At 34.3% G+C, this 15,243-nt stretch overlaps 1 protein-coding gene across 5 annotated transcripts; it reads left to right on the top strand.

Annotated features, from left to right (window-relative positions):
- Positions 1–903: 903 nt before the first annotated feature.
- LOC114418650 (nuclear poly(A) polymerase 1-like) lies at positions 904–13,540 on the top strand. 5 transcript variants are annotated; one of them, XR_003668074.1, is made up of 13 exons: positions 904–957; positions 1,084–1,679; positions 1,773–1,850; positions 2,032–2,139; positions 8,094–8,156; positions 8,254–8,415; positions 9,378–9,491; positions 9,586–9,648; positions 9,758–10,087; positions 10,765–10,929; positions 11,273–12,226; positions 12,313–13,017; positions 13,148–13,540. XR_003668074.1 is itself a non-coding variant. In XM_028384105.1 (12 exons), exons 1-12 carry the CDS (start codon positions 1,560–1,562, stop codon positions 13,191–13,193), a joined length of 2,274 nt encoding a protein of 757 aa, XP_028239906.1. In that variant the 5' UTR covers positions 964–1,559; the 3' UTR covers positions 13,194–13,540. The 5 variants fall into 5 exon arrangements, 2 of the variants coding, with proteins under 2 accessions (XP_028239906.1, XP_028239907.1); XR_003668073.1 differs by lacking the exon at positions 904–957 and having other exon boundaries at positions 964–1,679; XM_028384105.1 differs by lacking the exon at positions 904–957 and having other exon boundaries at positions 964–1,679; positions 12,947–13,017.
- The last annotated feature ends 1,703 nt before the right edge of the window (positions 13,541–15,243 follow it).

Genomic DNA, 15,243 nt, shown 5'->3' with positions numbered 1-15,243 from the left:
AAAAAAACCAACACACCTGACACTACATTAAAATTTATTGAATTTGTTGCTAAAATATTGATATTAGACCTGAAACTTCCGACGGATGGCCAGTGGCCCAAACAAAGGAAAGAATCAGAGTGAATCAACATAAATGTAAAATATCAAACCTAACTAATAAGAAAACTAAATTATATTTCTAATTATATATTTTTAAATTCTCAATGAATTTGAAATTCTATTTTATTTGTATTACTTTGGTTAAATATAAATAAAATAAAAAAAATTGAAAATTCAATTGCTATTTCCAATTATTTTATTTTCCATTTTTTTTCTATCTTATTAAAAAAAGAAAAAAAAAATTCTTACACAAGTAATAAAAAAATATTTATTATATTATTCTTTATTTTTTTTTATCTAAAATTATTAATAAAGATAGTTATTCCATTTGACTTATATATTTACTAGTCCTAATTTATCCTTTAATTATTTTTTAAAATCATTCAACCTAATATTTTTTAACATGATATTTATTATCAATAATTATTAATAAAGATAACTATCTCATATTTATTATTTTTAATTTATCCTTCAACTACTTTTAAAAATAAATCAAGTAATAAATTTTTAACATGATATTTATCTATAATTATTAAAAAATATAATTATCTCATTAGGTGGAGTTTTATTATTCCTAATTTATCTTTCATCTACTTTTAAAAATTACTCATAATCACAACTAATTATTATCTAATAACTTTTTAACATGATAATTATTATAATTATATCTAACTAATAAAATAAAAAAGACAGTTAAGGCAGAAGATACGGGTTGCCGGTTTTTCAATTAGTCTTTCATAAATTATATATAACTAATGCATGCAACTTTATGTATCTTCATCATTGTCCAAAGCGTTTCACCAACACCAAGCTGTTACCGAAACCACATCCACGCTCTCTTTCTCTCTCTCTCTGCAAGTCTTCTCCTCTCTCTCTCTCTCTCTGCAATCTTTATCTCTATATCTTTCTGAAATGTTTATTCATTTATTTAATAAACTATGTAGGTATATGAATAATAATTGAATATATATTCTGCAATTGAAGCTTTTGAGGTTCAATTCGACTATGGTGGGAGTGGTGCACCCTCAACAATTCATCAAATTGAAGCCTTTTCAGTTCTGATTCATCTGGGTCTCGCGATTGCTCGGTGTTGATTTAGTATTTTAGGGTTTCTAATTTAGGAGCTCCATAGAAGCTTTGTACTCTGTCTATGTTCTCTTTTGCAATGAAATGCTTCTAGGTGGCCAAAGTTCATAGCTTTGAACGTTCCCCCCAAATAGTGTACAATCGACAATTATCATGGCGTTGCTATTGTTTTCTTTTTCATTTTTTCCTCTTCCTGTACTATCGTCTTGTTTTTATTTGATTTCGTAAGAAAAAAAATTGAAAAATATCATCAATAATTTGACAACTCTCACAGCTGCTCCCTATCGTTGAAAAAAGAAGAAGATATTATACTAAAAAAAGAAAAGATATTATACTAAAAAATAAAGAAAAAAAACTTTGTCAATTGTTTGTTCATGGGGATCCCTGGATTGAGCAATCAGAATAGTGGGCAGCAAAGATTAGGCATAACTGAGCCCATTTCATTGGCTGGACCAACTGATGATGATGCGATCAAGACGCTTGAACTTGAGAAGGTTCTGTTTCTACTTAATTGTGAATTCATATATGTATAATTTGGAGCTTTTTCAAGTGTTACTTTATGCTGATTCTGGAATCTGGGTGTTCAGTACTTGCAAGGTGTTGGATTGTACGAGAGTCAGGAGGAGGCTGTAGTAAGGGAGGAAGTGCTTGGCAGGCTGGACCAGGTAGAATTTGTTTATGTTTAATGCAATTTCGCTTCATAACGCCTTGGAAATGTAGTCCTAGGACCGGGAGAGCCTCCCATCACCCTAAACTTTTGTCCACCAAAAAATAAAATACTTGGAATTGTAGTATACATCCTTATGAATATTTTTGTTTTGACTGTGCTGCTGTGATATGAATTAGATTGTGAAGATTTGGGTTAAGAACATCAGCCGGGCAAAGGGGTTCAATGAACAACTGGTGCATGAAGCAAACGCCAAGATTTTCACCTCCGGCTCTTATCGGTTAGGGGTATGGGGCTATTCTTATCTTCCAATCTTTCTCATTTGTGCATGTACAAACTTTAAGTTTGCCCTGCATATTTTTATTGTATCCAAGCATATAACCGCCTACTGGAGAAAGCATGTATCATGGAGAGTTAGGATAGCATTGTCTTCATATGGCGTGTTACTTCTTTAATGATATCTTCTTTTCTGTGTTTACATCTGATAAAACCTCGTAATGTTCAAAATAGTAGATTTTTTTCAAACATATGCAGTTGTGTAATGTAATCAAATCATGCTATATGAACTTGGTGATATGCGGTTGAGGATTTTATGTAATTTATGTGACACTATATGGTTGATATTTTTGATATATTTTAGGTTTGTAGTTTGGCCAGAGAATAAGTGCATGAATTGTTGGCTTTGTTATGGTATCCTTTTCCTGAATAGTGGAGACTGTTTTATTTCAGTATTGGGTTTTAGTTTGTTGGGATGACCTGCCTATCTTGTTTTGTTATTGTTACAAATGCTTTGGGATTGTGAATTAAAGAAAAATGATACATTCATTAGCCCTTTATATATTTCACAATCATTATATGTTGTATAGAAACTTTTGAGAGAAACCACTAGCTTTGACCTATGATGAATGTGATTTTAGGGACTGCTGGGGAGAAAAACAATAGGAGAGGAAGAATAATTCTTGTATGTTATTCAGGAATAAAAGATTTACATATATAGGCAAGGCTGCCAATTACATAATAAATGAAGAAAGGAAAGTAAATAAAAAGGGATCAGATCAAATCAGAGAGATTTGATTTTGACCCAAAATAATAATCAAATCAGATCAAATCGGAATAATCTAATCTTGATTCTAATTATTCAATCTTATAGAAAATTAATTCCAAAAATAAACATCCAGCTGTCTAATTAATTCTTAATATAGACATACAACTGTCAACATCCCCCTCAAGTTGGTGCATAGATGTCCAACATGTCCAACTTGCTTACAAGAAACTCAAAGTTGGGCCTAAACAATCCTTTTTGTAAGAATGTCAGCAACTTGCTGTGAAGAAGGAACAAAAGGCATGCAAATTAGGCCGGTGTCCACCTTCTCCTTTATGAAATGTCTATCAATTTCAACATGCTTGGTTCGGTCATGTTGAACAGGGTTCTGGGAGATACTGATTGCAGCCTTGTTATCAAAATACAATTTCATTGGAAGAGTCATAGGAAGCTGCAATTCTTCTAGAATCCTTTTAAGCCATAAAATCTCACAAACACCTTGGGCCATTGCCCTATTCTCAGCCTCGGCACTGCTCCTGGCCACAACATCTAGTTTTTTGCCCCTCCAAGTAACCAAGTTTCCCCAAACAAATGTGCAGTAACCGGATGTTGATTTCCGATTAGTAATAGATCTTGCCCAGTCTGCATCTGTGAATACTTCAATAGCTTGCTGTCCAGTTTTTTTGAAAAACAATCCTCTGCCTGGAGTACTTTTAAGATACCTTAAAATTCGGTGGACAACCTCCAAATGTTCTTCGTGTGGTGATTGCATGAATCGGCTCACTAAACTGATTGCAAAGGTTATATCTGGACGGGTATGGGATAGATAAATTAACCTCCTCACTAATCTCTGATATTGGGTTGTGTCTACAGGGTCTCCTTTGCCTTCACTCCGAAGTTTCTGGTTGGGGTCTATTGGAGTATTTGTTGGCCTACAACCCATCATCCCAGTTTCTCTGAGTAGGTCCAGAATATACTTCTGTTGAGACACCACAATCCCCTTTTTTGATCTTGCAACCTCCATTCCCAAAAAATATTTTAGGGATCCAAGGTCTTTAATCTCAAATTCACCCGCAAGAGATGCCTTCAAATTATTTATTTCTATATAATCATCCCTGGTAATTACAATATCATCCACGTAGACAATTAGTACAACCATCTTTCCTTCAGAAGAGTGTTTCACAAACATGGTGTGATCACTCTGACACTGAGAATATCCCAGCTTCTTAATAAGCTGGACAAATCTCTCAAACCATGCTCTAGGCGACTGTTTCAAGCCATAGAGAGACTTTTGAAGCTTGCAAATCTTTTGATTGAACTGAGATTCAAAACCAGGAGGTGAGTCCATGTAGACTTCCTCCTCTAAGTCCCCATTTAAAAAGACATTCTTTATGTCAAGTTGCTGTAATGGCCAATCTAAATTTGCAGCCAATGATAAGAGGACTCTAATGGTGTTAAGTTTTGCAACAGGAGCAAAAGTTTCTGAGTAATCAATACCATAGGTTTGGGTGAAGCCTTTGGCAACTAGCCTGGCCTTGTACCTCTCAATAGACCCATCTGCGTTATACTTGATAGTAAACACCCATTTGCATCCCACGGTTGTTTTTCCTCTTGGTAGGTCCACCACTTTCCAAGTCTGATTTTTTCTAGAGCTCTCATCTCCTCCAAGACAGCTTCCTTCCACTTAGGAACCCTTAGAGCTTCTTGTATATCTCTTGGTATTTCTATTTTTGTCACTTCACAAGTAAAAGCTCTAAAGGTAGGAGACAATTTTTCAAAGATATAAAATTAGAAATAGGATGTTTTGTACAGGACCTTACACCTTTTCTAACAGCAATAGGAAGGTCAGAATTGTCAAAAATAGGTTCAACAAGGTCAGGAACAGTAAGAACAGATTCAGATTCCATAGTATTTTGAATGGGTTGAACAAAACTAGAAAGATTCTTACCTGATGGATCCTCAGATGACTGGCAGTTTCGAGAATCATTTGGTTCTATTCTTTGAGGTCTTTTTTTCCTTAAGTAAACACGGTCAAAGAGTTGAATACCTTTGTTACCAACTCTAATTGTCTCATTTTCAACTTCTGGTTTTGACAATACAGTTTCTGAAATATCATTTTCATAGCTGTCTTGACTTGACTGGTTTGATTCACCCAAATTTTTTGCTTTTCCAATGTCTGCCTCTTCTAAATTTTCCAAAAAATCCAAACTGTGAGAAATCTAAATTTTGTGTTTGAAAATATTGAACATCTTCCTCTTGTCTCCCCCCCTGAAGACGATCACTAAAAAAAGGTAACATTCATAGTAACAAAGGTTTTCTTGGAAGTGGGATCAAAACATTTGTATCCCTTTTGGTTGGGAGCATAGTCAACAAAAACACATTTTTTTGCTCTAGGCTCAATTTTCCCTTGGTTTGGTTCATGAATATGTACAAAAACAATGCACCCAAATATTTTAAGAGGTAGAGTACACGAGAGCCTGTTATTTGGAAAAGCACTTGTGAAAACATCTAATATAGTTCTGAAATTCAAGATTTTGCTAGGCATTCTATTTATCAAATATGTTCCAGTGAGAACTGCTTCACCCCAAAGATATTTTGGTGCCTTATTTTGAAACGATAATGCCCTAGCTACTTCAAGAAGGTGTCTATTTTTCCGTTCAGCCACTCCATTTTGTTGTGGAGTGTCAACACAAGAGCTTTGATGAATTATGCCATTTTCAAGAAAGAACTTGCTTAAGTGCTTGTTAAAATATTCCCTTCCATTGTCACTACGGAAAACTTTTATTTTCACTTGAAATTGTGTTTGTATCATTTGAAAAAAAAGTTTTGAATATGCTTTCAACCTCAGATTTTGTTTTCATCAAGTAAACCCGTGTTATCCGAGTATGATCATCTATGAAGGTATAAACCATCTTTTTTCATTTGGTGTAGGGTCCCGACAAGGTCTCCAAACGTCACTATGAATTAAGGTGAATGGACTAGATTGTTTATAATCCTTAGGGGAATAAGAGGAACGATGATGTTTTGCAAATTGACAAATTTCACAAGAAAACAAATTTGGATTTTTATTTTTAAAGAGGTCAGGAAATAAATGCTTCAAATACAAAAAATTGGGGTGACCTAGCCGATAATGCCATAGCATTATTTCTTCATCTTCATAAATCAGAATTGAATTGAGACAATTTTTCTGGAGTTTCTCCTTAGGACCAGACTCATCTTCAAAGAGATAGAGACCATCAACCTCTTTAGAACTGCCAATCATCCTCCCCGAACTCAACTCCTGAAATTTACATGTAGAGGAATCAAAAATAGCCAAACAATTTAAGTCCTGTGTTAATTTACTTATAGACAACAAATTACATGATAAATTTGGAACATGAAGGACATTGTGAAGGGTTAAAGTTTTAGATACAAGAATAGAACCAACACCGGCTATATTAGAAAAGGTACCATCAACTATTTTGACCTTTTTGTGACCTGCACAAGGACTATATGTGCAAAACAATTTTGAATAGTTTGTCATATGGTCAGAGGCTCCAGAATCGATGATCCATGGAGCTTTGGAATTAGGTTTGGAACTAAGGAGAGCAGCAGAGAAAGAGATACCTTTTTGAGCCAAAGGAGAGGATGGAGTCACTGACATTTTTGTGGTAAAGAGTTTATATAGGTGCTCTAGTTGTTCCTTAGTGAACGGAGATGACTTGGAGTTGCCTTTTTGCTCCACATTTTCAGCATTTGAGGTTTGGAAAGCCCGACCCTCTCTAGTTGGTTTCTTTTTTGAGTTGGGTGGTTTTCCATGGAGTTTCCAGCAGGTTTCCTTAGTGTGCCATGGTCTTCTACAATGATCACACCAAGGTCGCTTCTTTTTTTCTCCTTCTGGTTCGTGTCCCCTTGCAACCAGGGTTGAACTTTCAGCTTCTTGCATCCTTGTACTATCAGAGTTTCACAACATGATTTTCCTCTTGGATTCCTCCCTCCTATCCTAACTTTAGAGAACACTTCTCGCATTGACGGCAGTGATTTTCTGCCCAAAATTTCATTCAGTTCTTGGTTTAAGCCTGTTAAAAACATGTAAACTCTATCATTCTCTTCTCTCTTCTTGAACCTGGTTGCATCATTGGGATTTTCCCAATCATTCTCATAGCACTGGTCTAGCTCCTGCTAGAGAGTAACCATGAGATTGTAAAAGGTCGTGACATCCTTGTCTCCTTGTTTGGACTGCCACAGCTGAGTCTTAAGTTCATAAATCTGAGAAGAGTTTTCTAGATCAGAATAGCAATTGCGGACAGCCTCCCACACATCTTTCGCAGTTGGGAGGAATAAGTATGGCTTCCCAATGGAAGAGTCCATTGAGTTGATCAGCCATGTGATGATTAGTGAATTTTCTGACTTCCATCTTGGGAGAGAGGGGTCGGTTACTCTTGGTTGAGAGGTGTCTCGTGTCAGGTAGCCCAACTTTCCCTTGCCATCAAGGACCAGTTTCACGGATTGAGCCCATTCAACATAATTTTTACCATTCAGCTTTTGAATCACAAGCTGTAAATTGGTACCCATGGACAGAGAATCAGATATGATAGGGGATGATACAGTTTCATTACCACCAGAATTCGTAGAAGTGGTGGAGGAATTTTCTCCAGTCGCAGCGTTTTTTTCCATGGCTGGATACCACAAGATCAGAGCCGAAAGATTTACATATATAGGCAAGGCTGCCAATTACATAATAAATGCATAAAGGAAAGTAAATAAAAAAGGATCAGATTAAATAAGAGAGATTTGATTCTGACCCAAAATGATAATCAAATCAGATCAAATCGGAATAATCTGATCTTGATCCTAATTATTCAATCTTCTAGAAAATTAATTCCAAAAATAAACATCCAGCTGTCTAATTAATTCTTAATATAGACATACAGCTGTCAACATGAAGCAAAAACAAGAATCTGTCACTCAGGAGATATAATTGCTGAAATTTTATTTAAGTCTCTAGCAGTAACTCCAGCCAAAGATGCCAAAACCAGAAAACAGGCACTTTTGCACAGTTCCATTGATCTATTTTCATCTGTTTCTGAAACCTTCATAATGGAACCATATGAAATTAGGACCAAAACTGAGATCAATGGTTATGCAATCCAATATATATTACCATATTTTTCCATTGTGTTTATTGTTTTACTGAATTTTTCACTCCAAATCTTGTAGGTGCATGGCCCTGGAGCTGATATAGATACTCTTTGTGTGGGACCTAGACATGCATCCAGAGATGTATGGTAATTCTTGCCATTTTATTTTTTAAATATGGGTTTTCAGGTCATATCTCCTATAGTCCTATCAGCCAAAGTTGTTATTGAATGTGCCTCAGGAAGATTTCTTTGGTGGGCTACAGAAGATGCTATCTGAGATGCAAGAAGTAACAGAATTGCACCCTGTGCCTGATGCTCATGTCCCTGTGATGAAATTCAAGTTTAATGGAGTTTCTGTTGATCTCCTGTATGCAAGATTAGCGTTGTGGGTTATTCCTGAAGTAAGCGATTTGTATTTTATGCAAAAACAAATAACTTTGTTTTAGATACAATTCTTGTTCCTTTAGTTCCTGTTAAAAATGTCCTCTCTCCATATCTCCTTTCCTGTAGTTGTGGATATATGGTTTTTTAGACAATTTGACAGCATTCTGATTTGAAGATATTATATGAGAGATGCTTGGAGTTTTAAATGACATGTTGATAGCCATCCTATTATGCTCCCTGAACTGTTACTGGGTTAAAGATTAGTAGGTTTTTCATTGGTATTAGAGAAGCAGTTTTTGACTCAATCATAGAACATTTAGGGTGGGTCTGCTGATTGTGTTTATGTTTTTTAGTGTGTAAAAACTATTTTATAAAACAGTTTTTTTAAAATCTAATTTTTAGAGAGAAGTAGGGGAAGTAGATGTGAGGTTGCAAGGACAAGGAGCAACATGAGTGATAGAAAACTCAGTAAAAAACCAAAACAACTTGAGATGTTATGATTTGTTAATCTTAAAAACTGAGATATTAGTTTTGAGAATAGTTTTCAAAAACTACTCATCAATTTTTTTGTTCACTTTTGTTTTTAAAAATAGAAAGCAGTTTTCATAAACAGGAAACATATAGATCCTTAGGGTCTATTTACTTTGAAAAAACAATTTTTTTCACTTTAATTACAAAAATAGTCACCTTGTTTTTACTTTGTTTCCTGTTCTGAAAAGTTTGTACAGGAAACAGTGAAATCAATTTTTTTTTTATTGCTTTCTGTTTTTGGTATGTCTTATGCAACCTCTTAAAAACAGGAAACAGAAAAGGTTTTCTGAAACCAAACAGCCCCTTAGTTTCCTTTGTAAATGAAACTTCTACAGTTGTGTATTCATCTCCTTTGCCCCATGTGTTTTGTTCAGGCTTTATGAATCTAAAGTGTGAACTGTATCTTAACTTTTGTTTACCATTTAGTAATGCTGGATTTTTTGTGCAGGATTTAGATATATCACAGGAATCAATATTACAAAGTGTTGACGAACAAACTGTTCTTAGTCTTAATGGTTGTAGAGTAACTGACCAGGTCCTGCGATTGGTTCCAAATATTCAGGTGATGTATATAAAGTTTATACTTCCATAGATTGTTGTGTTCAGCTTTTCTATGACATTCTTATCATTGATTGTATTCTGTTTCTGAAGTGCAGACCTTTCGCACGACATTGAGATGCATGAGGTTTTGGGCCAAGCGTCGTGGTGTTTATTCAAATGTATGACATATCTGCATGGGATGGCTTATTCACTATTCTGAATTTGTTCTCTATTACTTGATATGTTCTTCTGATTTTCCTAATTCATCTATTGCTGTTTCTTGGGCAGGTTGCAGGTTTTCTTGGTGGTATAAACCTGGCATTGCTTGTTGCTCGAATATGCCAGTTATATCCTAATGCACTTCCTGATATGTTAGTGTCTCGATTCTTCAGGGTATATACTCAATGGCGATGGCCTAATCCAGTCATGCTTTGTGCTATTGAAGAAGGATCTCTTGGACTACCAGTTTGGGATCCTAGAAGAAATCCCAAGGATAGATATCATCTAATGCCTATAATTACTCCTGTTTATCCCTGCATGAACTCCACTTACAATGTGACATCAAGTACATTGCGTGTTATGTCAGATGAGTTTCGGAGGGGAAGTGAAATATGTGAGGTATGATTTGATGATTTAAAAATGTTTTCATTTTGGAAAATTCTGGAAAATCTCAATCAAGTTGTCTAGTTTGGTGTATATGAAGTTTGAAAATTGAAATATTTTTTGGTCAAGGTTGTCCTTTACTATTTTTATCCCATTAACTGTAAGGCACCACACCATTGTCCCAACATGGTTTGACATGGGGCCTTCAAGTTAGATTTCCCATGTTCAGATGATTTGGCAGTGGGGCAGTATATTGAAGTTATACTAAATATCTTAGGTTAATTTGTTTAGCAAGTTTGCCTCGTTTTTGACAAAATGATAATTTCCTAATAGTAACTTGTCATAATGCACTTGTGTTCTTCCTCTGATTTTTGTGTGTTCCATGACAGGATGCTTTGGTTCTTATATGTAAATAGATGGGTTTACATTTCTACCAAAATGAAATACTTTTACGAGTATTGAAGTTTTTATAAAATGAGTGATTGTTAGATGAGATAAGGCTTGGATGTTGGTTGGTTAAAGTTTTCATAAATGGATTGCATGACGTCATATGGGAAGCAACTATTTCCCATAGGAATTTTGATATGTTTTTGGCTTTGATTCTTGTTAATGATAAATTTTTAATTGTTGTATTTTGTATTTCTTACTATGATATTTGGTTTGCTTCAATTTTTTGTTTTTGGTATTTGTAGGCTATGGAGGCTAGCAAGGCTGATTGGGATACCCTTTTTGAGCCTTATCCCTTTTTTGAATCATACAAGAATTATCTACAGATAGACATAACAGCAGAGAATGCAGATGACCTTAGACAATGGAAAGGCTGGGTTGGGTCTCGTCTCCGGCAGTTGACATTGAAGGTATAACACTGTATAATTCATTTTTTATTGTTTGTTATGTCAAATTTTCTTTGTTTGTTTGTTTGTTTTTTTTTTTTTTATCTTTTTGTACTTAGGAGGTTGCATGCAATCTTTTTGTACTTAGAGGGCGAGCCCTGGTGCAGCGGTAAAGTTGTGCCTTGGTGACTTGTTGGTTATGGGTTCGAATCCGGAAACAGCCTCTTTGCATATGCAAGGGTAAGGCTGCGTACAATATCCCTCCCCCATACCTTCGCATAGCGAAGAGCCTCCGGGCAATGGGGTACGAAGTTTTTTATGTTTCTAATTCATATATAACTAATTTGGTTGTCCTTTAAACTTCTAGATTGAGAGGCACACTTATGGTATGCTTCAATGTCATCCACATCCTGGTGAATTCTCAGACAATTCTAGACCTTTTCACCACTGTTACTTTATGGGTCTGCAGCGTAAGCAAGGAGTTCCAGTGAATGAAGGTGAACAGTTTGATATAAGGTTAACTGTTGAAGAATTTAAACATTCTGTCAACGTTTACACTCTATGGAAACCTGGAATGGATATCCATGTGTCCCATGTGAAACGCAGTAACATTCCTAACTACATATTTCCTGGTGGTGTGCGACCTACCTTCCCATCAAAAGTAACTGCCGAGAATAAACAGAGTTCCAAATCAAGGGCTTCTGGCCATGGTCAAACAGAAAAGCCTCAAGGAGGTAAAGCTGTTGCAGTTGGAGCAGATGATGTGAGGAAGAGAAAGAGATCAGAGGACAACATGGATAATAACCCAAGGAATTCCAGGTCCCCTGTATCTTTACCTCCCCCCAGCAGGGAAGTTCATGAAGATATATCTCCTATTAGTGCTTCAAGTTCTTGTTCTATGAAATTTGATGAATCAGAAGTGAATAGTATTGGTGGACAAAAGAGCGAGAAACTTTGTCTGAAATCTCCAGGTGAGATTCCTTCTGGGGATAGTGGGACCAATGGATCAGTGACAAGCAACCAACAAGTGAACCCTGTATTTGCAGCTGCTGATACATCTAATTCTAAAGAAGAAGAAAAGCTAGCCATTGAAAAGATTATGTCCGGTCTGTATGATGCACATCAAGCCTTTCAAGAAGAACCCAAAGAGCTTGAAGATAATACTCAATATAAAAATCAAGACAAAGATTCTGGTGCGAACATGAAAAACAACATGGAATCTTTAGACTCAAAGCCTGCAGTGCCAGAAGAGCCAGTTATTTCTAAGGAAATTACTTGTTCAACTCATTTATGCTCCAATGAGAGCTTGGAGGAGCTTGAGGTTAGCCTCTTTTTATACCTTAAATTCGGAAAAATATCCTTGCTAGATTCTTTGATAAAATGTTATGCAGCCATTGTATATTGTAGATATCAGACTTCCCTAAACTGCTTGCTATTGTCTGTGCTGTGCTAAAGTTGCTCAAAACTCAGTCCAATCTGCATAGGAGCTGCAATTTCTTGGACTTGTTTTCATCTCCGCCCCCTGTAGTACATGTGCATGCACAATGTCTGGTTGTCCCTGTTAGTTGTTTTTTCTTTTTTATCAATATATTTTAGACAGAATTTGGTTGAAATTTTCTTCAATGGTGTGCAGTACAAGTATGGTAAAAAAGCAGCAATATCTCTATACACAAATATATGGTGAGGTTATCTGGACTTCATATAGATCATATGACCTTATCACATAAATCTGACAGGTTCCTTTATGAATTTTTAGCAAGGGTGCTACATTGGCATATGTTCCTGTTATTTAATCCCAGCTATAACATAATAAGCTGGATTATATTTCTCTGCTTCTGTTTTCTTGTTCCCTTTCATCCTGAATATGCATTTGTTATTACTTAGATCTTTTATGGATCAATCCTATACATTACAGTAGCATGTTTATCATTTATCGATATTTCAGTGTTATTTTACCATACAATTGGATGAAGAATTGATGTGGTTCTAACTATTCTTTTTTTTTTCTCCCTCCCCTTGGTCTCTTTTCTTTTGGCAAAAGCCTGCTGAGCTAACAGCACCATTGTTAAGTGGGCCTCCTGCACCTGTACCAATGAAGAAGCCGCTTATCAGGTAAGACAATATCAATCTTTAATATTGTACTTGTCATGGTTTTCATATTCCTACTTTTGCCTGAGACTTATTTTGGTGTTTTGGTTAACGTGTTTAATTTGGTTTGTTCTTGTTGACTCATTATTTTCAGGTTGAACTTCACCTCCTTAGGCAAAGCTGCCGACAAAAGTGTTTAAGCTACAACTACAGTTAAAACTCTATAAATTAATAATGTCAGGACCAGATAAATTTATTAATTTAGAGAGTTAGTAATTTATCGATAAATTAATAATTATTAATTTAAAAAGTTTTAAAGTAATTATACTGTACATACCAAACAAAAAGACAAATTAGTCTATGTCTCTTAGAATTACGTTGCAGCGAACCTTGGGACTCAACGTAAATTAGTAACTACTGTGTTCATATGTATTGGAAATCAATAATGACTTTTGAAGTACAGTAAATGTAAACAAGAGGAACAAATGTGCTCAATGTATTCTTAAGCAAGTTTGACATATATAAATTACATGAATGTGTTAGAGTATTCAAACCATATCTTCACAACTTTATGATAGGATACAAAAATAGAACACCTGAGCTATTGGATGCAATAAGAAAAGTTAGAGATGAGCTTCAAATAGACTTGAACTTTAAAGGAAAACAGACAATTATTGAATCATATTTCAATAGAGTATAATATATTTTTTTTTCAGTTTCTATGAATTACTAATTTATGATTTTCTTGGAACAAAAAATTATAAAGAGATCTCACGAAAAATTATTATCTTTATTATTTTATTGAGTTTTTTAATTTTTTGCATTGGTTCAAGTCGAGACCGGATAAATTTATTATTTTAGAGAGTTTATTAATTTATCGAGTATTAATTTAAAGAGATTTTACCGTAGTTGATTTATGTAAAATTGATATTTCTAGTTCTTTGTTTATTTATGTAATAATTATGATGAAGTAAATAAACCTGAGCTAGAAAGGCCATCAATTTTCATTGATATGTACATGAGAATATGTTGCACCGGCAAAATAAAAGCAGATTGTGATGAGTTGTGTGTGGTCTATATTAGCATAAAGTTCTGGGAAATGTTTCTTTCACATTAACAACTGAACCATTAACATTTGACAAAGATTATATGATTGATGGGTTATTTCTTATGTTTAAATACATTTTTGGTGTATTTAGTCTTAGTCTCGGTTTTGGTTTTTATACTTCTAAACGTGTGAATTTTTGTTCTTCTGTTTTACAAGTTTAGATTCTGATCTTTATAATTTTTGTTTTACTTTGGGCTTTTATAACTTTATTTTATTCAAAGTTTCACTCTTTAAAATAATCAAATATTAGTGCAAATGATTATATTTTCTTTTAAGGGTGTTGATTGAGCAGAGTGTTAATTATTGTAAATTTTGATATTATTTTCAATTTTTACAGATAAAAAATAATAATTATATCCTCTAACTCTCTAAGATGTGTTTTAGTAAATTATAGGGACTAGAATAAAAAACTCTTATCTATTTTGTCTTCATAATATTTTTTTTCATTAGACTTGGTAGACAAATTTAACAAAGATCAAAATCAAATAATTCTTTTACAGGGACGAAACAAAATTGAAGGACTAAAATTAAGAATCCTATTTTATATGGATGAAAAGGTTAGTTACGCCATTATTTAATTATATATTTTTAACATAATTTAGATTATATGCAATTTTATCACTTTTATATTTTAATATTAAGCCTTTCTAAAATTATAGAAATTTAGTCTTATTGTATATTTTGTTTATCTAAAATTTTCAAATTATTTATCATCTATATATTAAGAATTTATCGTGGATTTAATATATGAAATAGCTTAAAAAATCTAAAAATTAGTAATTTAGTGAAAATTTGAAGATTTTATAGGGTGTGAAATTAGAAATTAAAGAGAATGTAATGCAACATAAGACCAACTTCATCCAGAAGTTCTCCACACAACCATACAGGCTCCCTTTCCAACATGTGTCTTTCAAGATTAACCACACTACTAAGTAGACCACTCAATCCTTCTACCACTGATAAAAATAGAAAAGGATTAAGATTTTCTTGCTTCAGACCTGTCTGAATATTGATGTTTTCTGTGGGACAATCGTTAATAAGCATTAAGTTGCCAAATAACACACAAGCTGGAATCCAAACCCTCCATTTGTCATTTTATCTAAATCGCCCCCCAACATCTAATTTAAGAGAAGCTCCAATTT

Source organism: Glycine soja, chromosome 7 (genome assembly GCF_004193775.1).
Source record: "Glycine soja cultivar W05 chromosome 7, ASM419377v2, whole genome shotgun sequence".
Classification (NCBI taxonomy): Eukaryota; Viridiplantae; Streptophyta; class Magnoliopsida; order Fabales; family Fabaceae; genus Glycine; species Glycine soja.
The sequence above is the reverse complement of the archived record's forward strand: the minus strand, read 5'-3'. Positions and strand labels throughout refer to the sequence as shown.